The sequence below is a fragment of the Budorcas taxicolor genome, chromosome 13 (assembly GCF_023091745.1).
Source record: "Budorcas taxicolor isolate Tak-1 chromosome 13, Takin1.1, whole genome shotgun sequence".
NCBI classification, from domain to species: Eukaryota; Metazoa; Chordata; class Mammalia; order Artiodactyla; family Bovidae; genus Budorcas; species Budorcas taxicolor.
Window position 1 is genome coordinate 61,074,294 of NC_068922.1, and position 23,984 is coordinate 61,098,277.

Consider the following 23,984-nt stretch of genomic DNA (forward strand, 5'->3'; position numbering starts at 1 on the left):
TCGGAAGGCTGGGATTGCCGGTTCCCGGCACACTGATTGGTGCGTTTGTGCAGAGTCTGCGTTCAAATTTTTCAACGGTACTGAATGAGTCCCGCGGCGGGTCTTCGCGGCGGTCGGTTGACAGAGCTGGGCTGAGGTGAGCAGTGAGGAGGGAAGAGGAGCAATTGGGGCGCCTGGCGGTCTTCACCCTAATTTCAAGCGACTGGAGTCTCCGCGTGGAGGGCGCAGCTCCTGGGACGTGTACTGCGAGGGTGCCGCCCTGACCCGCGGAGCAGGAGCGGAGCTTCCGGCCTCCCTTCCCTTCGCGACAGGATTTCCCCGTGAAGTTCGGTGGACCGGGTCTAGCAGGCTGTGTTTGCAGGTAGAGGCGGAGGCCAGCGTGGGAAACAGAAGGAGGAATTAGGGCGAAGCTGTGGGCTAAGGGTAATGACAATTATTACCGCACACAGACAATAAGCGTTTACTGGACTCAGCACTGTGTGTTTTCTCATTTGATTTTCTTCCCAAGCCAGTGAAGTCGGTGCTAGTCTTAGCTCTCTTTTATAGGAGGGGAAATGAGGCCCGTAATCTAGATAAATTTCTAGAAATGGGTGATACAGTAGCCCGCCCTCAGGACGTCTGGCGTTTGGTGGAGGAAAACAGGTGTGGCCACGAAACAACTGCATCTCATAACTATTTTGTAAAATAGAAAGGTAAAGGAAGTGAGAATATAATTGAAGGCCTGTGATGCGACTTGAAGTTGACTTTCTGTTGGGGGATTTAAAATTCATTCCGTTTTATCAGCTCTCCCCCTTTGTGTGCATCACTGGGTATTATTGCCTTTCTAATTTCATGTCCTAAGACACTTAACAGATTGGAGTGGAAAGAAAAAGTGAGCCAGATTATAATATTGTAGGGTTGTTTTTCTCCCTGTTTTCTTCATTGCTGCTGCTGCTAAGTCGCTTCAGTCGTGTCCGGCTCTGTGCGACCCCATAGACGGCAGCCCACCAGGCTCCTCTGTCCACGGGATTCTCCAGGCAAGAATACTGGAGTGGATTGCCATTTCCTTCTCCTCTTTTCTTCATTAGTGGTTTCTTTTTCTCACAATTTTCTAGTACTTAGGTACCAAGAAATTCCAATCAGTCCTGCTTAGGACAAGATAGCATCTGAGTCTCTGCAGATTTTGCTTTAAGACCATCACTTGGAGTTTGCCCTGATTCAGCCTTACCTTGTCTTGATAATCTATAGCCTGTCTTTGAAATTGTCTCATGAGATGTCAAAATTCGAACTATTTGCTGCAAAGCTAAGGATATTTTTGTGTTGCGGCCTCAGTGTATCACACCGCCTGTCAAGCAACCCCAAATTCAAACTTGAGTCCCTTTGGTTGGTTGTTTTGGTTTTGTACTGTGGGTGTGTCAGTTCAGTATTAGGTTGTCACTCTTGGGATAAAAATTATTGTGACTCCCAGCTCACTTAGCTAATTGATCTTTGAGGTAATACTCTGTGCTCAGATTGGTGTAAGATACTGTGTGTACAGTCAAAGGGTTTCTGGTATGCTTGAGGACAAAAGTCTGATTCAAATTGACAAGTGACAATTAGAACAAGACAAGATAGCATCTGCAAATTCTAGTTTTTATATAGTAAGCACATGGCAGTTTAGAGGTAAGGGAGATTGTTGAGGCTTAAAACAGGCCAAGGTAGCTTTGGGGAGCAGGGGGGACACAAACTGCTCTTGATAGAGTTCAGTTAGGAACCAGGGCAGTCTTGGTGCATGGAAACCACCCATTCAATATCTGTTGAATTGGAAAGGCAAGAAGGTGTTATCTTAAATTGACTACAAAATTTCAGGTATGAAAAACTGAGTATATTGAATTAGGTTGATAAATTTGTTTAAACCTTCAAGTCATTTAAATAAAATAGTTATTTTGGCCAGCCTTATGCTTAAGTCTGTGCATTCTGACCTTAATAAAGTTACCTTATCCTGTAGCTGCAATTAAGCTTCAATAGGTGATGAGATGGTCCTTTATTTCTTATATAGGCACCAGGAGAGAGTCAGAGTTCTCCCATATTTCCTATGTATATATATTTTTTTTAAGCCTTTCCCTAATTCTTTTGGAATTGTTGGGAAGGAAAGGAGGAGAGTTTTGTGGGGGTTTTTTCTTTTCAGAAATTTTTTATTTTAAGTCTTTAGTTTATGGCTGAATTGCGTCTTCATTGCGGCACATGTGCTCTTCGTTTTGCTGTGCTCAGGCTTTCTCTAGTTGTGGTGTGCGGGTGTCTTCTCTTGAGGACCTTAAGGCATGCAAGCTTCAGTAGTTGTGGCTTGTAGGCTTAGTTGCTGCATGGCATGCGGCATCCTAGGTCCCGGACCAGGGATTGAACCCATGTCCCCTGCATTGATAGACAGATTCCCAACCTCTGGACCACCAGGGAAGTCCTCAGGAGGAGAGATTTAAGTGTCCTTTGGCAAACGAATTTTCTTTGCCATGGGTAAAGGTAGGAAGCAGAATTTACTCCAGGGACATTGAACAACCCAATCAATTCTGTGAATAGATCTGTGTTTGAGAAAGTTCACCTGTCAAGGTACTTTGTGGAAAAAAGTATAGGTAACTGGAAGAGGTTCTGTTTTTGTTTGTTTGCATAAAGAAACTTGATTGGGGGAAATGAAAGGTTAGTGAGAAAGGTATAAAATTGTATGTAGGAGCAAACTTTAGAAATGTTTTTTATAAAATGCTGTTGCTACTTCTTTAAATTTAAAAAGGTAGAATTTTTTTTTTTCATATACAGTGTGCCTACTCTTTGTCCTGATGTTTGAATAGAACACACACTATTGACCCCTTGATGTTAGTGTTCCTCAGTTGCAGGCTGTGGAGAGGTTGCTTTGAAGTGGAAGTATGTAACAAGCAAAAACACAGGGACACAGCACATATACCCTAAAAGCTTTAGGAACACTTTTACACTAACGAAACAATAATCTGTTGACGTTTAGGGGGCATCATGCTATTTAGACCTTAGCTCTCAGAAGTACCCTGGTTTTAGGCATGGTTATCCTTGGTGTTTTATACCACCCCTTCTGTTCTCTGCTAACCTTTTTTGCTACAAAGAGCTTGAACTTGTTTCATCTTCTTTCAGATTCTGGAAAAGAAGTATTTTCTGGACTTCAGAATTTCAGGAGAGAGGTGAAAGAGTATATTGCAACTTTGCATAAAGTCTGTAGTCAAGGGTACTGACTGGATTAAACCACAGGTAAGGCTGTGTTCACAGTGTTACATTGAAAAATAAGGGGACTGCTAAAGCTTAAAAATTATTTAAATAATTTTCATTCATCTTTATAATAACATTTTGGAAGAGAATTTATTTAATATGGAAAAGAAAATAATGTCACCCACTATCCTGCTTCTCAGATAAATTATGGCTAGCATTTTGGTAGATTTCCTTCCAATTTTGGGGGGGTGGGGGGGTTGGTAACGTATGCTTGGTTTTAAGAAATCATGCACTAATAACATCATTTTTTTCCACTTTGTAATTAGGCTATGAAAATTTTGTCATTCATTAAAATTTTCTGTAACATAATTTTAATGGCTGATATATTATTCCATTATATGGTTCTGCTGTAGTATTCTACCCCGTGGAATCACTGGTCAAAAAGAATGCATATTTTTAAGACTTTTTTACAAAATACCAAATTGCCTCATAGGAAAATTGTGCTGATTTACCTATCCACTGACAGTATACATCACACAGGCACAATTTTATATTTCTAAAATATTTAATATTTAGATTCACGAGTGTGCAAAAGTCAAAGTAATATAAAAAAATTTAGCATTCAAAATCTTCCAACCCTGTCACTGTCCATCTCACCCCTTGCCACCTCATTGGTAATCACTTTTTGGGGTGTCTGCTTTCCAAACCAGACACCTTTTGAGGGATATCATTCTCTATAAGACTGAGTGAGATTTGACTAGGATTGTAACCTCCTGTAGCCCCACTGTCAGCCCTTACAAAGTCTCTTAGCTACTTACTTTTAGAACATCAGAGCACTTTGGTAAAGGTAAGAGTTGTTATTTGGCCTAGAGGTAAATGGCATCTTTGATTTCTATCCAGGTTCTATTAGTTATGTAAGAGTGAATTATGGTTTTAGAGTTCTGTGGATGAATAAAAAATGTGTAACTGAATTTGTAATCATTCAAAAATGAAATATGAAAGTTTTGAAGGAAAGTGATAGAAAAGTGTGTTTGCTTGAGATTTTTGGACAGTGATGAATTAGAACAAATGTCCTTGTGTCCTGTGCTGACTTCTAAGTGCTTGGACAGTGAGAGATTGTCATTGGATTTTAAATTGACCCAATTTTGGAAGCTTCATAGATCTGTTTCTGTAAACAGATCTGATTTCAACATAGAAGTTAGCAAACAAATGTGGAAACACAAAGTCCATTAACTTCTTCAGACTTGGTTTGTGACTTTGATTAACAATTAAAATTGCAGTCTGGACTATGTTGCCATTTGCTGTCTCTTGCTAATCCTATGTATAGGAAAAAAAGAAAAAAAGAATGGAGGTATTTTCTCCCTGGGTAAGATGAAAATAACTCAACTCTAACTTGTGGTAGTGTAACAAGATCTCTTATCCCTTGTGGAAATAGGAGAGGGTGTCCCTGGGGAAATGGCACTGCCTGGGATGGGACCATTTTAACTTAACTACACTTCTAATGAGGTCTTGACTTACTCTGTTTATTCTATTGTATTACCATTTATTTAACTCATGATTTTCCTCTAATAGAACGAGGCAAGACAGTTCACAAGTGAACTGTGAGGTACTTGAGATTGTCTATCACACCAAAGTCTTTGTTTTGCTCAGGAGCTGCTGGTCTGCTATTTCAGCCTTGCTTAGAATGCACCCTTTTCCAGCTTTCCTCCACCCTGCTCTGAACCTGCACCTATTGATTTATAGAGCTTGTCATGGCTGGTTATTTTTGGTTGGAGAGTGAAGAGAGACAGAGAGCCATGGAGGTTAATTTCAGTTGAATGTGGAAATATGTTACATTGCTTCTTTTACAATCTTTCTCAATTGCATGCTTCCCAGTATGTGTTTTCCTTTTCCATTTATTTCTTCTGCTAGAAAAAGTCAGTATTCATCTTTTTTTTTTTTTTAATCCTATAAGAATTTATTCAGTGAACATTTCTTACTAGATCAATAGAGTAAAAGTTTTGATAGAACATCTTTACTTAACTGTCTTTATTGGTTCACTTCAAGTCTGAAAATAAGGTTTTGTTAAGCTACCCTCACATTTCTCTCTGTTGATTCTAACCTATTCTTTTTTTTTTTTTAGTATTCTATTTTTATTATTTTTTTAAAAATATAAATTTATTTATTTTAATTGGAGGCTAAATTACTTTACAGTATTGTATTGATTTTGCCATACATTGACATGAATTCGCCACGGGTGTACATGTGTTCCCCACCCTGAACCCCTTCCCACCTCCCTCCCCATGTCATCCCTCTGGGTCATCCCAGTGCACCAGCCCCGAGCACCCTGTATCATGCATCAAACCTGGACTGGTGATTCGTTTCATGTATGGTAATATACATGTTTCAGTGCTGTTCTCCCAAATCATCCCACACTCGCCCTCTCCCACAGTGTCCAAAAGACTGTTCTACACATCTGTGTCTCTTTTGCAGTCTAGGCTACAGGGTTATCATTACCATCTTTCTAAATTTCATATATGAGCGTTATTATACCGTATTGGTGTTTTTCTTTCTGACTTACTTCACTCTGTATAATAGGCTCCAGTTTCATCCACCTCAATAAAACTGATTCAAATGTATTCTTTTTAATGGCTTTTTATATGTACCACAGCTTTCTTATCCATTCATCTGCTGATGGACATCTAGGTTGCTTCCATGTCCTGGCTATTGTAAACAGTGCTGCAGTGAACATTGGGGTACACGTGTCTCTTTCAATTCTGGTTTGCTCGGTGTTTATGCCCAGCAGTGGGATTGCTGGATTGTACGGCAGTTTTATTTCTAGTTTCTTAAGGAATCTCCACACTGTTCTCCATAGTGGCTGTACTAGTTTGCATTCCCACCCACAGTGTAAGAGGGTTCCCTTTTAGTATTCATCTTTAGCCTGCAGAACTCTGCATGTCTGTCTATATCTTTTATGTATCACTTCCACCAGCAAATCTTCTCTGACCCTCCATCTATAAAATGTAGCCTCCTTTTCTGCACTTCCACAGTGCTCTTTGTTTATCCCTCATTACTGCAAAGATCACCCTGTATCACAATTAACTGTGAGTTCCTTATGGGGAAGGATTATATGTATCTTTTCAGACTTAGTTTTTTGGAAACAAGAATAAGCAATGTGATATGATGGATGGCACTCAATAGTCGGTTTTAAAAGGAACCTAACTAGTTCATAATGTAGGAGAAGCCTTTCCCTCAGGTCTGTCATAGGATTATTGGTCTGGAAGAGCTATTCACACAGAATATTTAGTTTTGCAGGAGTCTGAAGCTGTGGTGGATTCAGGTAATTTTGAAATGTGAAGCCGATTCTCTTGCGGCAGCTTGATTTGTGTTGGGGAATGTGGTTGACGCATGTGCCTTTTTTTTTTTTTTTCTTCAGTGAAACCTGTTGACAGAAATTCAATCTTGATTAAGGGGTGCAGGAAGGCATCCAGTTCCACCCTGCTTGGGGCTCTCATTTAAACAGTTGGCTTTGGCCTGTTTCATTTCCCACAAGGCTTTTAGTTTTTGAAGGTTTTACATCCTAATATTTGTGGGAGAGGCGCTGTAATGAAGCTAGCAGTTGCCAGTAGTTACTTTTGGTTTTGTTCATGTACTTGTGCAGTCACTCTTTATTGAGGAGAGTCAGACTTCTCAGTGGATATATATTTTTTTGTTCCTTTTCTTTGGTAGTGGGGTAGAGGGGTGTACTAGACTAAAAGATGACTCAAAAGAAGATTTTTTTGAAAAAGAGATCATTTTAAAAATTAGTATTTTTGTTTAAATTTTTTAACCTACAAAAAAATTAGGCATATTTAGGTTTGAGCCCCCTTTGCCTTTTAACCTCTACTGATCAAATGCAGTTCTAGACTTCAGAGCACATCCCTCCTTCTGATGCTTGAGTAGTCCCTTTTACTCTGAACTATCCACTGAGAGATTCAGACAAACCTCCATCTTGTTTACAGCAAAATTTACATGCAAGAATACAAACTTAGAAAAAGAGAAATTAAGGGGTGATGTTTTAGTTGATGAGAAGATTCAGCTCCGAGCTTTCTTGGTATACTTAGAATAGGATTTTTAATTTACCAGGGTATTCTTTTTGCAAAACTTGTTAAAAATGCTTAATTTTTCTGTAGAGAACAGTTAATTTTTGTATTTGTCTAACAGGCTTCTCATTTTTGAAGGAATATTGATAGGAAAACCCTGTATATTATGGTGACCTCAGATTTTGTAATCCTATAGACCAAGTCTTATAACTCAGTACTGCTACCTGCCAGTTTGTGATCCTGGAGTAGCTTGATCCTGGAGGAACTGAGTGAAGTCGCTCAGTCATGTCCGACTTTTTGTGACCCCGTGGACTGTAGCCTGCCAGGCTCCTCCATCTGTGGGATTTTCCAGGCAAGAATACTGAAGTGGGTTGTCATTTCCTTCTCCAGGGGATTTTCCCGAGCCAGAGATCGAACCTGCGTCTCCCACATTACAGGTGGGCTCTTTACTGTCTGAGCCACCAGGGAGTAGCTGAGTCAGTTCCTTATTTGTAAAACAGTGATGATGATATTTACTTTCTGTTTTGTTAATACAGTTTAAATGAGATAATTTATGTGAAGTGCCTAGTAAAGTGCTTGTGCTTGGCCTGTAGTACACAATCAGTATTTGGAAGTTATTATCTAAATAGTATTGTCTCTCGCTCCTTGACATTTGATATTAATCTACATAAATATCTATTTTTAGGCAAATAGGAGAGGCAGTGGATAGTGTGGTGGATAAGGACACTCCCTTTAGGGCTTGTCTGAGTTCAGATCCTGGCTCTGCTACTTATGTGTATGACCATGAACAAATAGTAAATCTCTCTGTGCCTCAGTTTCCTCATCTGTGAATAGTACCCACTTTATAGAATTACTGTGAGAATTTAGTGGAGTTAATACATGAAAACATTACACAGTGTCTGCTTGTCATAAGTATTCAGTAATTAATAGTTATTACTATTTTTTAACTTTTCTTTCAAAGTTTTTATTAGGTCAATACACAGGATTTTATGCAGAAACATTAACAAAGAAAATATTTATCATTTGGATATGTGAAGTTAGTATCCGGTTTATAGACCATGTAAATAGGAAGCATTATTTCCAAAAATCAAAAGATTTAACAGTTATTGCTGGATTATAAGAATAATACAAATCCCAGAAAACCTAATGACTTCTGGACTGTCACCATGGATTTTGGGGGATAATAATACAGCTTAACTAGCTCTTTAAACTGAAAAGGTACGCATTGAAATAATAGAATAAGAAAGTTAATATAGTGAAAAGTGTTCCCCTGACCCAGACCTCTCAGCTTTCTTCCCAGTCCCAAATGCTATTAACACTTCTGTGTCTTCTGCAATAGTCTATGTATGTATAAAGGTATTCATGAGTATACATTATCTCTTTCCTCTTTAACTTGAATGAGAGCACACACTTGTGCATTTTGCTTTTCTTATTTAATAGCTCTTGGAGCTCATTCTGTAGAAATCACATATGTAACATTATTTAATATTAAAGTTACTTAATATCTCAACATGTGGTTGTGCCATAATTTATTCAGCTAATCTATTGGTCAAATTTGCATATTCAGTTTTTTGGCTTTTATGAACAATGCTTTGTGAATATTCTTATATATGCCTAGATACATGTTTAGAAGATAAGTTTCTACTTTTGGTAAGATCTATCAAAGAAAAATGCAAATTATTTTCCAAAGAGCCTAGCAGTGTAGCTTCATTATTTAAAAAGAAAAAAGGCTGTGAGGGGTTAAATTTGAATTCTTTCCAGGTGGTTTTCAGCAGCATGTTTTGGTGGAATCATGATTTTTAGAAGACTAAGTAGGATTGCTGCATATTACATTCCTGTCTCTTCCCTCCCCCTAGCTTTACTTGTCTTTGTAACATTCCTGCCTGGGAAGTCTTCCCAGTGACCTGGGTTAGGCATTAAGATCATGGGAATCCAAGATTTTCCCATGTCTTCTAGGATGTTTGTTCAAAAAATAGGAAGACTTCCTTCTTACAACAGAGGAATTTTAGCCACTGTCAGTTGCTGGAGAATCTTCCAATAGCGTCCTTTGAGTAGAAATTTGGTCAAGGAGAGGAAAGGTATCAGTAGGTCAAAAGGCAGTGGTAATATCATAGCACTCAAAATACCTTCTTTCTTGTTTATGGGAAGTAGGTAGGCAGAAAGGTAGAGTAACTTCCCCGTTGTCATATACATCAAGTGATGCCAGGGAGAGGCCTAGAATTCTGTATTTCCATGTTGGGATTGCTTAGTAAGGACCTATATGAAAAGAATTTTATTGTCTGGAGGTAGGTGTTTGCTGATATTTGATCATCACTGATCAGTAGCTCAGTGATATCTGTTACTCTAGGCCATTTACCCCTGTGTATATGATGACTGCTGTATCTCTAGCCATTACATCTGCATTCAAGGCAAGAAGCAAGGTGAAGGAAAAGGGGAGGAGCAAGGGCTGTAGTATATCTATATTAGGAAAGTATGAGTTTTCTTAGGAATTCCTCAGCAGATTCCTACTTTGTTCTTATTGGCCAAGCTGTCCCCTGGCTACTACTCCAGGCTTGGAAACTTGGTGATCAAGGGGGTGATTTCTGTCTTAGAGCACTTTTTACTGTTTTGATGGTGTTCAATGAAAAATAATCATACCTTGGCTTAAGCCATGTTAACGTCTAATTTTCTTTATGCTTATAGTTCATACTATATGATTTAAATATTATACCATCTTACCTCTTAAGTCTGATTAGTAGTCTTAAAATAAGTCTAGGTGTCCCTGATGTCTCAAACGGTAAAGAATCCACCTGCAATGCAGGAGACCTGGGTTTGATTCCTGGGTTGGGAAGATTCCCTGGAGGAGGGCATGGCAGCCCACTCCAGTATTCTTGCCTGGAGAATCTCATGGACAGAGGAGCCTGACAGGCTACAGTCCATGGAGTCGTAGAGTCTGGCACAACTGAGTGACTAAGCACAGCACATCTTTTAAGTCTGATAGGCCTCCTGTCTAGATTTTGAATTCCTTTGTGTCTGAGACTAAATCTTCTACTTTTTGTATGAGACAGTGTCTCATCCTTGAATATTAGTGAGAAAGGAGCTCCAGTATTATCAAGCCCAGATTTATGGCCCCTAGCAACTGTGAGTGAACTGCTAACACATAGCTTACTGAGTTAAATTGAATAATGAAAGTAGAAATGGGGAAGTGTGAAAACGTTAAGAATTGAGGATAGTAAAGAATCCTCTATTCAGGGTAAAAGACTACGAAAACTGTCTCTATACTTGGAAAGAGATACAGTACTGTTTCCTATGCAAATATAGACCATAACTACATTAACATGCTTCTCTAACTCATAGGGTAAGGGCAGATGATGTAGAAAACATTATACTAAAGTCAGGCGCCTCAGTTCTAGATCGGATTCTTCCTTTATATAACTTTATGATATTGGGCAAGCCGTTTTCAATTTCCCTTACTTTCAGCTTTCTCTTCTAGGATGGGAATAATTGATGCTTTAGAGGATTGTTGAGGGGATTAAAATTGTATGTCTTTAGTATTGTTATTTCATGGTGCTTGGCATGTGTAAGCACCTTTGGTACCTTGTTTTTACCATGATCATTAGTAGTAGTGTTGTATGATCCTGCTGCTAAGTCGCTGCAGTTGTGTCTGACTCTGTGCAGCCTCATAGACGGCAGCCCACCAGGCTCCCCGTCCCTGGGATTCTCCAGGCAAGAACACTGGAGTGGGTTGCCATTTCCTTCTCCAATGCATGAAAGTGTAAAGTGAAAGAGGACCTCATTTTGCTTTATTTAATCTTTATCTATAAACTGAAAAATATAGGTGTCATTTAAAACTCCTCCCAACTCCAAAATGTCATATTTCTACACTAAGTACTTCAGTTGGAGCATTGTTATAAAGATAGCTGTGGAGGTATAGCTTCAGTGAGTTCATAGGGGAGACCATGGGGGTGCGTAGATTGATTTCACTATGTAAACCAAATAGAACAAATTTCTTCTGAATTACCCAAGTCCACTGAGAGAAATTACCCAAGTCCACTGGCCAAACCACCGAGCAACAATGAGGTTGAGTGGACCTAATCTCATAATTTATCTCAGAGCATAAGTATAGTGGTATAATATAAAGAAAATGAGTACTGAGGGCTATTAGTACCTGGAAGAGAACTGGCACACCTCTCTGTAATGCAAAGGGATATTAACTCTCCTGAGGAACGTTTTCACATTATGTGTCAATAGCCAGTGATTCTGTCTTTTAAGAATTTGTCTTCAGGGAAGAATTAAGTATATATACAGAAACTTAGCTTCATGGATATTCTTCTGGTTGTATCTTTAAAGCGAAAGTATTGGGACAGTCCTAATATAGGGGATAAGTAAATTAGTTATTAGTTGCTGATATATCTATATTGACATGGAAGATGCTTGTGATATGTGAAGCAGATTCAAAATGTCAATGATATCATTTGAAAAAAAAAGTAAAAGTTAAGTGTGTGTATGTGTTGTGTGTGTAGAGAGAGATTGAGAGAAATTGTGTGGGTGTGTGAAGTAGTATGGCATTGTGGATTTTTATGAAATCATTTTTTTGTGATCTCATTTAAAAAATGAGCATGTATTTATCAAGGCTTAAAGAAAGTACTTAAATTAGCAAATGTGTATGTAAGTCATTAACTGATGTCTACTTCTCTTCCATGATACAGAATACTTTAAGTCCATGTCATTCCATAATGAAGACAAATGATTCATTGGGTTTTGTAGGGAAATTATTTGCCAAGTGAGTATAGCCTTTAGGCTATTACTTTTAGCTATTTTTTTAACCACATTGGGTTGGAGTCGGGGGCTGACACTCCTTCCACAGGACAGAGGGCACAGGACGCATGACAGCTCTTCTGTACAAAGTATGCAGAAGTAAGGATGGCCCACATCTTTTTTTTTTAACCTAATCTGCATGTTGTCCCTTTCATGTATTTTTAAAGGTATTTGTCTCTATGCTCAGGAGTAGTATTTTTTACAAAAGTATTTTTAAAGAAGAAACCTGTGCTTGGCAAAACACTATTGAGATTTTTTACTATGTATGAGATACTGTTCTAAGCATGTTAATGGATGAGGTATACACAAGTGAGTAGAGTTCATCCTTGTCTAAAGGAACTTAGGATTTACTAGGAGAGAGATCTGCATAGTTAGCTAATATAAAATTAGATGGTATAAAAGCACAATGGCTTTGGAGGGGCAACAGTAATGAATGGTAGGTGAAAATTGGGAAAGATTTTAGAGATGATTGAATTGGACTTTCAATGATGAGTAAGATTTTGGTTGGTAGCTATGATGTGTTTCAGAAATTGGGTTATTCAGGGCAAAGGGAAAATGCATTGGATGTGGATGAGACTAGAAATGAGAAAACGGTAGATTGAGGGAAATAAGATAATGAATGTAAAAGACTTAGCACAGTACATGACATATTGTAGGTATTCATTAAATTTGGCCTCTTTCTAATTCCAATGTATTTACCTCAAGGAGTGTCAAGTTACTGAAAAAGTAAACTTTACTTTTAGTGTGATTTGAAAAGTAAGGCATATTGCCCAGGTTATGTTATGTTCAGAATGCATATGTGATTGTAAAAGCAAAATAGGGTACCAGTACCTTAGATAAATGTGCAATCAAGTTTCTGAACCATTTATCTCCTTAGGAAGTGACCTGTTGAGAACAGTGACACAAACGTTGGAAATAACCTGCTGTTTTGCACCAAGGGTGGGACACAATGTCACAAGTCACAACCTCTTATTCCTATGATGCTCCAACGGACTTCATCAATTTTTCATCTTTGACTGATGAGGAAGATACGCAACACATAGATTCCTGGTTTGGTAAGTGTCTGCTTTTCTAGTTGTTTTAAGGGATAGTGACTTGCTTTGTGCTGAGCACCTTTCAAAAGAATGAATTGTAGATAACTAAAACATAAATTCCTTTCTGCACTCAGAGACTTTGTCATCATGATATGATAGAAGTAGTTGAAATGTCCACTATTTTGGAAATGGACTATCAGTAGAAATCAAAGTTTTGCAATTAAAAATGATGAATATTTAAGCTTTATGAACATATGGTAAAATTCGGTTGAAAAAAATTGAGTGAAATTCAATTACATGTCTATAGTGAGGGCAGTCACATAAAAACTTGCTTTGTTGTCACTGAGCATAGAGTATAATATTACAGCTGAAATGTTGACAGTGATACACTCCACCAATCTTACACAGATTTCCCCAGTATCACTTGTACTTATTTTCATGTGTATTAAGTTCTATGTGATTTTATCACCTGCGTAGATTCACTGATTTACTACCAAAGTCAAGATATCAAACCGTTCTAACATCATGAGGATCCTTGTGTTCCTCTTTTAGAACTATATTCACCTCCCTCTTGCTACCTCTCCCCAGGTCTTTTTTTTTTTTTAATTTATTTTTTATTGAAGGATAATTGTTTTACAGAATTCTCCTGTTTTCTGTTAAATCTCAACATGAATCAGCCATAGGTATACATATATCCCCTCCCTTCTGAAACTCCCTCCTATCTCCCTCCCCATCCCACGCCTCTAGGTTGATACAGAGCCCCTGTTTGAGTTTCCTGAGCCATACAACAAATTCCCGTTGGCTATCTATTTTACATATGGTAATATAAGTTTCCATGTTCCTCTTTCCATACATCTCACCCTCTCCTCCTCTCTCCCCATGTCCATAAGTCTATTCTCTATGTTTGTTTCTCCGTTGTAGCCCTGTAAATAAATTCTTCATTACCATTTTTCTAGATTCCGTGTATATGTTTTAGAATACGGTATTTATCTTTCTGACTCATTTCACTCTGTATAATAGATTCTAAGTTCATCCATCCAGAATTGACTCAAATGTGTTCGTTTTTACGGCTGAGTGTTATTCCTTTGTGTATATGTTCCACAACTTTTTATCTATTCATCTGTCAATGGACATCTACGTTGATTCCACGTTCTAGCTATTGTAAATAGTGCTGCAGTGAACAAAGGGATACATGCGTCTCTTTCAATTTTGATTTCCTCAGGGTATATGCCTAGGAGTGGGATAGCTGGGTTATATGGTGGTTTTATTTCTTGTTTTTTTAAGAAATCTCCATACTGTCTTCCATAGTGGCTGTATCAATTTACATTCCCACCAACAGTACAAGAGTGTTCCCTTTTCTCCACACCCTCTCCAGCATTTATTGTTTGAGGACTTTTTGATGAGGGCCAATCTGACTGGTGTGAGGCGATATCTCATTGTAGTTTTGATTTGCATTTCTCAAATAATGAACAAAGATGGGCATCTTTTCATGTGTTTGTTAGCCATTTGTATATCTTCTTTGGAGAAATGTCTGTTTAGGTCTTTTCTGCACTTTTTGATTGGGTGGTTTGCTTTTCTGTTATTGAGTTATATGAACTGCTTGATATTTTGGAAGTTAATCCTTTGTCAGTTGTTTCATTTGCTATTATTTTCTTCCATTTCACCTTGCTTATAGTTTCCTTTGCTGTGCAAAAGCTTTTAAGTTTAATCAGGTCCCTCTTGTTTACTTTTGTTTTTATTTCCATTACCCTAGGAGGTGGGTCATAGAGGATCTTGCTTTGTTTTATGTCATCAAGTGTTTTGCCTATGTTTTCCTCTCAGAGTTTTATAGTTTCTGGTCTTACATTTAGGTCTTTAATCCATTTTGAGTTTATCTTTGTGTATGGTGTTAGGTGCTCTGATATTCCCATCTCTTTCAGAATTTTCCACAGTTTATTGTGATCCACACAGTCAAAGGCTTTGGCATAGTCAATAAAGCAGAAATAGATGTTTTTCTGGAACTCTCTTGCTTTTTTGATGATCCAGTGGATGTTGGCAATTTGATCTGTGGTTCCTCTGCCTTTTCTAAAACCAGCTTGAACATCAGGAAGTTCACTGTTCACTTATTGCTGAAGCCTGGCTTGGAGAATTTTGAGCATTACTTTACCAGCATGTGAGATGAGTGCAATTTTGCAGTAGTTTGAGCATTCTTTAGGACTGGAATGAAAACTGACGTTTTCCAGTCCTGTGGCCACTGCTGAGTTTTCCAAATTTGCTGGCATATTGAGTGCAGCACTTTCACAGCATCATCTTTCAGGATTTGAAATAGCTCAACTGGAATTCCATCACCTCCACTAGTTTTGTTCGTAGTGATGTTTGCTAAGGCCCACTTGACTTCACATTCCAGGATGTCTGGCTCTAGGTGAATGATCACACCATTGCGATTATCTTGGTCTTGAAGATCTTTTTTGTACAGTTCTTCTGCATATTCTTGCCACCTCTTCTTAATATCTTCTACTTCTGTTAGGTCCATACCATTTCTGTCCTTTATCGAGCCCACCTTTGCATGAAATGTTCCCTTGGTATCTCTAATTTTCTTGAAGAGATCTCTAGTCTTTCCCATTCTGTTCTTTTCCTCTATTTCTTTGCATTGATTGCTGAGGAAGGCTTTCTTATCTCTTCTTGCTATTCTTTGGAACTCTGCATTCAGATGCTTATATCTTTCCTTTTCTCCTTTGCTTTTTGCCTCTCTTCTTTTCACAGCTATTTGTAAGGCCTCCTCACTTCATGGGAAACAGATGGGGAAACAGTGGAAACAGTGTCAGACTTTATATTTTTGGGCTCCAAAATCACTGCAGATGGTGACTGCAGCCATGAAATTAAAAGATGCTTACTCCTTGGAAGAAAAGTTATGACCAACCTAGATAACATATTCAAAAGCAGAGACATTACTTTGCCAACAAAGGTCCAGCTAGTCAAGGGTATGGTTTTTCCTGTGTTCATGTATGGATGTGAGAGTTGGACTGTGAAGAAAGCTGAGCGCCGAAGAATTGATGCTTTTGAACTGTGGTGTTGGAGAAGACTCTTGAGAGTCCCTTGGACTGCAAGGAGATCCAGCCAGTCCAGTCCGAAGGAGATCAGCCCCGGGATTTCTTTGGAAGGAATGATGCTGAAGCTGAAACTCCAATACTTTGGACACCTCATGCGAAGAGTTGACTCGTTGGAAAAGACTGATGCTGGGAGGGATTGGGGGCAGGAGAAGGAGATGACAGAGGATGAGATGGCTGAATGGTATCATTGACTCGATGGACTTGAGTCTGAGTGAACACCAGGAGTTGGTGATGGACAGGGAGGCCTGGCGTGCTGCGATTCATGGGGTCACAAAGAGTCAGACATGACTGAGCGACTGAATTGAACTGAACTGATGGTGTTTCGTTCTTTTACATGTAGCTCTCCAATTTTCCCAGCACCATTTATTGAAGAGGCTGTCTTTGCCCCATTGTATATTCTTGCCTCCTTTGTCAAAAATAAGGTATAAGGTACCCATAAATGCATGGGTTTATTTCTAGGCTTTCTATCTTGTTTCACTAGTCTGTGTTTCTTTTTGTACCATACTGTCTTGATGACTATAGCTTTGTAGTATAATCTGAAGTAAGGAAGGTTGATTCCTCCAATTCCATTCTTCTTTCTCAAGACTGCTTTGGTTATTAAAATTCAGGCTTCTAGGATTTATGGAACTAGCCCAAAGTCACAGTGAAAGTGTTAGTCACTCCGTCTTGTCTGACTCTTTGGGACCCCATGAACTGTAGCCCCTTGGGATCCTCTGTTCATGGAATTCTCTAGGCAAAAATACTGGAGTGGGTTGCCATTTTTAAATGGAGGGATTACGCTACTCAGAACCCAGTCTCCAAATAGAGATAGGATTCCCTGATACTGGGTCAGGTGATATGACACAAACTTTGACATCGTCAATAAATAAGGATGTAAGGGTTTTTTTTTAATTTATTTTTTTATTGAAGGATAATTGCTTTACAGAAATTTGTTTTTTTCTGTCAAACTTCACTGTGATTCAGTCATAGGTATACATATATCTTCTCCCTTTTGAACCTCCCTCCCATCTCCTTCCCCATCCTACCACTCTAGGTTGATACAGAGCCTCTGTTTGAGTTTCCTGAGCCATACAGCAAATTCCCTTTGGCTATCTATTTTACATATTGTAATGTAAGTTTCCATGTTACTCTTTCCATACATCTCACCCTCTCCTCCCCTCTCCCCATGTCCATAAGTCTGTTCTCTGTTTTTTTTATTACTTTGGGATAGTATGTGAGACCAGTGATATGTCATGCTAGTTATTGCTGGGTCTTCTTCATTTTTTTCTTTCTCATTAAGAGAAATCAGTATGTGATGGGGGTAGAAATGAGTCCATTGCAGCTGTACTTCACACTTATAGTGCAGTGTCCAAATGTGATAGCATATACCATTCTCTTGGAAAAGGACTCTAATGAAATCCAGTGGGTCTGTTGGGTGTGTATAGGAGGAAGGGTGGATAAGAAAGCCTGCTGCCATACAGAAGGTCTTCTCCATGCCCTTGGTCCACGGAAACCCTGAGGAAATACCTGGGCTGTCTCTCTTTTTCCAAGGTTTTTTCTTAAAAACAGGAAAGGAAATATTAGTATAACAATACTTTTAAATATACTTTGAAAGAAAAAATGGATCCTACTGTTTTTTCAAAATCATCTTAGCTCTAATGTTCAATTCAGTTGCTCAGTTGTGTCTGACTCTTTGCGACCCCATGGACTGCAGCACGCCAGGCCTCCCTGTCCATCGCCAACTCCCGGAGTTTACTCGAACTCATGTCCACTGAGTCAAGTGATGCCATCCAACCATCTCATCCTCTGTCGTCCCCTTCTCCTCCCGCCTTCAGTCTTTCCCAGCATCAGGGTCTTTTCAAATGAGTCAGTTCTTTGCATCAGGTAGCCAAAGTACTGGAGTTTCATCTTTAGCATCAGTCCTTCCAATGAATATTCAGGACTGATTTCCTTTAAGATGGACTGGTTGGATCTCCTTGCAGTCCAAGGGATTCTCAAGAGTCTTCTCCAACACCACAGTTCAAAAGCATCAGTTCTTTGGCACTCAGCTTTCTTTATAGTCCAACTCTAAAATCTATACATGAATACTGGAAAAACCATAGCTTTGTCTAGATGGACCTTTCTTGGCCAAGTAGTGTCTCTGCTTTTTAATATGCTGTTTAGGTTGGTCATAACTTTTCTTCCAAGGAGCGAGCATCTTGATTTCATGGCTGCAGTCACCATCTGCAGTGATTTTGGACCCCAGGAAAATAAAGTCTGTCACTGTTTCTGCTGTTTCCCCACCTGTTTGCCACGAAGCGATGAAACCAGATGCCATGATCTTCGTTTTCTGAATGTTGAGCTTTAAGCCAACTTTTTCACTCTCCTCTTTCACTTTCATCAAGAGGCTTTTTAGTTCTTCGCTTTCTGCCATAAGGATGGTGTCATCTGCATATCTGGGGTTATTGATATTTCTCCCGGCAGTCTTGATTCCAGCTTGTGCTTCATCCAGCCCAGTGTTTCTCATGATGTACTCTGCATATAAGTTAAATAAGCAGGGTGACAATATATGGCCTTGATGTACTCCTTTTCCTGTTTGGAACCAGTCTGTTCCATGTCCAGTTCTAACTGTTGCTTCCTGACCTGCATATAGATTTCTCAGGAGGCAGGTCAGGTGGTCTGGTATTCCTATCTCTTTCTGAATTTTCCAGAGTTTGTTGTGGTCCACACAAGTTCTAATGTATTCCTTTATAATTTTCTTCCAGATAATCACATCTTTTTACACAGTTGCAGTCAGAGTATACATTCACAGTGGGACTCAACACATTCCTAAAACTTGTATCAGTAGGCTGTTGATAGAATACACTTTTCACTGCTTGTACTGGCTTTGGTCATGGCAAAACCTAAGATATAATTCCCTGAGAGAACCTAGCTCTATTCCATCCTCTTGCACCCCACACTGTCTTAATTGAGGAAGAACCTCAACTCAATTAGACTGCAAGATGTCCCTTGTAAGCCTTACCAATCTCACTGATTACAGTTTTCTTTCAAAGGAACATGATGTATTTAGGTAGTAGATAAGGCCAGTTTATGATTATATGGTCCTAAATTTGTATCAAGCAAAGATAAAGAGCTATTCACAATGCAGAGTCTGCACTTCTCCTTTTCTGTAATGCTTTGTTCAGTGTTACCAGTGTTTTAGTGTTAGTTTTTGCAGTTGCTGTCTCTGTTATATAACCTGTACTTATTTTTTTTTTTTAATCACTGAAGCTTTGCTGGTACTTGCCAAATGAGTTCGAAGTGTACCAGTAGGAGGCTTTAGGCCTCATTTTAAGTGTATGATACTCTTTTGTTTGCTTCCTTGCTGGTTGTTTAGATGATCATGATTTTACCTTTTCACAGATGAGAAGGCTAATTTGGAGAATAAGTTTCCTGGGAAGGATGGTACAGGAGGGCTTTTTCAGGGCAAAACACCTCTGAGGAAGGCTAATCTTCATCAAGATGTCACACCCTTGAGGCCAGGTAAGAAAGAACATCTTAGAAAAAAGCTCCTTGGCAGAATGGTGGAGCAGTATATTAGGAACCTGAGGGACCTGGGGAAATTACCTAAATGATGTATCCCTTTGTTTTTAATTGGTGAAATGGGCTAATTCATTTATTCATTTCATGGTGATTTGAAAACTAATGATGTGCTATGTTCTTTTCAGTTTTCAAACTTTGAGAAATTAAGCTAACATAGAATTTTATTGCCAGATATATAACTATTTTCTTTTTTGACTAGATTTAATGTAACGTAACCCGAGTCTGGCTGGGAAATAAAACAGCAGGAGAGAAGAATGTACTGCTTGATAATTATGCAAGAATTCTTTGAGTCTTGTATCTGATTTTAAAGGATGATTGACATTTAACTAATAGTTACTAAATATACAAAATACTGTCTGTTTGATTAGAACAGAAAGTATTCTTTTAAGAGGTCATAAATCCTCAAAAATGATTGTTTTGAAATAGTAGCTAATATTTAGATGTAATTCACATGTCATACAATTCACCTGCTTAAAGTGTACCTTTCAGTCTTTTTTTCATATGCTCATGGAATAGTTGTGCAATCACCATAATCAATTTAGAACATTTGAGAATTAATCTTATGGGTTAATCTGAAACTCACCCCAATTGCAGCACTAACTAGAGGGCCATATTAGAAAGTCGCTGTATTTTCAGTGAACTTGTTTAGTTCAGAGTCTCAGTTGCTAGGCTGACTTTCAAACACAGGTGATATCTTACTGAATTTGGGGTCTGGACAAGTATCCATCTTTCTTGCGTAAGAGGTTATAACCATGTATACATATTTCACTTGAGGTGCTTAGAAGTGTGGAAGATTTTTCTGTTGCTTTGATGGTCTTTGTGCTCTTCTTGAATTGAAAGAGGATGTGATGGTACCTAGTTTGTCTGGATCACTTTCAGTTTAAAATTATTTGTCAGCAGTGAGCCCCAGAGTAGGACGCCTCTGCTTGGCCCATCATGTATCAAAAACCACATACACTGCTTCCACTCATGCATACCCCTCAGCCACAGGGTTTTTCTTTCTTAGTATACATTCTCACCTGTTTCATTAGTGCTATTCTACCCTTAGTCTCACTGAAAAATTCTTATTCATCATTCAGTTTCCAACTTAAATATCTTTTTTTCTCTAATTGATTCCCCTTATTTGTGTTCACAAAGCACTTTTCAGAGCGCTGGTTTTTTGGGTTTTTTTGGCCTTACAGCATGTGGGATCTTAGTTCTCCAACCAGGGGTCACACCCACTCCCCCTTGCAGTGGGAGCACGGTCTTCACTATTGGACTCTCAGGGAAGTCCCCAGACCTCTATTTTAATTTCAGCTTTTATTGTGTTGCTAGTACAAATAATTATGATAAATTTTTCCATATTGATCTTTTATCCTACAACCTTCTAAAGTCACTTACTAGCTTTGGTACCTTTTTTGTAGATTTCATCAGGTTTCTACCTTAGTGATTATGTCATCTGCAAATAAGCCTTTTGTTTTTCTTGCACATTGCAGTGCCTAGAGCCTTTAATGTGACGTTGAATAGGAGAGGAGAAGTAGACATGCTTGTTTTATTCCTGATTTTAGGGGAAAGCATGCAGACTTTCACCATTAAGTATAATGTTAACTATAGTCCTTTTTTTTTTTGGAGGCCTCATTTCTTATTTTGATTTCAATCCTGATGTAGTTTTTTCATAGATGTCCTTTATCAGACTGAGGAATTTCTCTTCTATTCCTATTTTGCTGATAATGTTTATAGTAATATATGCTAAATTTTCTTAGATGCTTTGTCTGCATATATTAGGATGTTTATATGATTTTTTTCCCTTTCTAAAATTTTTAGTTTTTAAATTGCTTAATTACGCTGCTTTTCCAATTTTAAGCCAATCTTTCTTTTCTGGAATGAACCCCAATTGGTCAGGATGGTATTTTTCTTTATATGTATATTTTAGGTTTAGTTTGTTACATTATTTTGTTTAAAATTTTCTTCATCTGTGTTCATGGGGAATAGTCTGTAGTTTTCCTTTCTTGTGATGCATTTGTTTGATTTTGATAGAGTAAATGTTGGCCTTACTATATAAATATTCCCTTTTCATATCTCTGGAAGAATTTGTGTAAAATTAATATTATAGAATTTGCCATTGAAGCTATCTGGCTCTGCAGTTTTCTTTGCAGAGAGGTTTTTAACTAAAAATTCAATTTATTTAGCAGATATAGATTATCTGTTTCTTCTTGAATGAGCTTTGGTAGTTTGTCTTTCAAGTAATTTATCAATGTCATCTAAATTGTTTAATTTATAGGCAAAAAGTTGTCATAATGTTTCCTTATTATCCTTTTGATACTTTTAAATTCTGTTGTGATATCACCTCTCTCATTTCCTATATTAGCAATTTATGTCATCTCTCTCTATTTTTCTAATCAGTGTGGCTAAAGATTTAGCACTGTTATTAATCTTCTCAAAGAACCAGCTTATCAGAGTTACCAACTCTCCAGTATTCTTGCCTGGAGAATCCCAGTGGACAGAGGAGCCTGAGGAGCCTACAGTCCATAGGGTCGCAAAGAGTTGGACACGACTGAAGTGACTTAGCACATACACGTGTGCATGGCTATTATAGTCTTGCTGATTTTTCTGTCAGCTTGTTCCATCAGTTAGGGAGAGGTTTTGAAATTTCAGACTATGATTGTGGATTGTTTATTTCTCCTTAAGTATCTGGTATGAATACAGATGATATTGATTATGGTGTATGATACTTTTTTGTTGAGAATTTTTGCATCTATGTTCATCAGTGACATTGACCTTTTTCTGTAATATCTTTGTCTGGTTTTGATAACAGGGTGATGCTGGCCTCATGGAATGAGTTTGGAAGAGTTCCTTTCTCTGCAGTTTTTTGAAATAGCTTGAGAAGGATAGGTGTTAACTCTTCTACCTGTTTGGTAGAATTTACCTGTGAAGTCATCTGTTTCTGGACTTTTGTTTGTTGGGAGTTTTTTAAAATTAATGATTCAAATTCATTACTAGTAATTGGTTTCTTAATCTTTTCTATTACTTTCTGATTCAGTCTTAGGAGATTGTACATTTCTAGGAGTTTTTCCGTTTCTTCTAGGTTGTCCATTTTATTGGCATATAGATGTTTGTAGTAATCTCCTGTGATCTTTTGTATTTCTGTGGTGGTGCTGGCAGCTTCTCCTTTTTCATTTCGGACTTTATTGATTTGGCCTTTCTCTCTTTTTAATGAGTCTAGCTAAAACGTTTATTTATTTTATCTTCTCAAAGGACCAGCCCTTAGTTTCATTGGTCTTTTCTATTTTTCTTTTAGTCATATTCCATTTATTTCCATTTATTTACTTCTTTCTGTTCTGATCTTTATGATTTTTTTTTTTTCCATTCTACTAACTGGGTTTTGTTTGTTCTTTCTCTGGTTGATTTAGGTGTAAGTTTAGGTTGATTGTTTGAGATTTTCCTTGTTCCCTAAGATAAGCTTGTATTGCTGCAAACTTCTGTCTTAGAACCACTTTTGCTACATCCCATAGGTTTTGGACTGTTGTGTTTTTTTTCATTTGTCTCCAGGTATTTTTTTGATTTCTTTGATTTCTTCAGTGATCCGTTGGTTGTTTAGTAGCATATCGGTTAACCTCCATGTGTTTTTGTGTTTTTGCAGTTTCTTTCTTGTGGTTGGCTGCTAGTGTCATAGCGTTGTGGTTAGAAAAGATGCTTAATATGGTTTCAGTTTTCTAAAATGTACAGAAGTTTGTATTGTGGCGTAGAATGTGATCTGTCCTGGAGAGTGTTCCCTGTGCAGTTGAAAATATGTATTTTGCTGCTTTTGGATGAAATGTTCTCTCTATATATATCTGGTCTACTGTGTCCTTTAAGGCCAGTGTTTCCTTACTGAGTTTTCTGTCTGGATAATCTGTCCATTGAGATAAGTGGGGTGTTAAAGTTCTCTGTTGTTGTGTTACTGTCAGTTTCTCCCTTTATGATTGTTAATATTTGTTTTATATGTTTAGGTGGTCCTATGTTGGGTGCATATATATTTACAATTGCTATATCTTCTTTTTGAATCGGTTCCTTGATCATATAGAATATCCTTTGTCTTTGTAACACTCTTTGTTTTAAAGTCCATTTAGTCTGATATAATTATTGCTACCCCTGCTTTCCTTTGATTCGTATTTGCATAGAATGCCTTTTACCATCCTCTCACTTCTCTTTGTGTGTGTCTTTAGATCTGAAGTCAGTCTCTTGTAGGCAGCATATATATGGGTCTTGTTTTGTATCCATTCAGCTACTTGGTGTCTTTTGATTGAAGCATTTAATCCATT

General features: G+C 38.1%; 1 protein-coding gene across 1 annotated transcript in view; it reads left to right on the plus strand.

Annotated features, from left to right (window-relative positions):
* The first annotated feature begins 319 nt into the window (after nucleotides 1–319).
* TPX2 (TPX2 microtubule nucleation factor) overlaps nucleotides 320–23,984 on the plus strand; it is a 55,001-nt gene continuing 31,336 nt past the window's right edge. Inside the window, exons 1-4 of the mRNA XM_052651033.1 lie at nucleotides 320–361; nucleotides 3,112–3,225; nucleotides 12,919–13,096; nucleotides 19,525–19,644. Of these exons, the coding sequence (XP_052506993.1) occupies nucleotides 12,991–13,096; nucleotides 19,525–19,644 (226 nt within the window). The 5' untranslated portion in view covers nucleotides 320–361; nucleotides 3,112–3,225; nucleotides 12,919–12,990. The remainder of the gene's footprint in view (nucleotides 362–3,111; nucleotides 3,226–12,918; nucleotides 13,097–19,524; nucleotides 19,645–23,984) is intronic.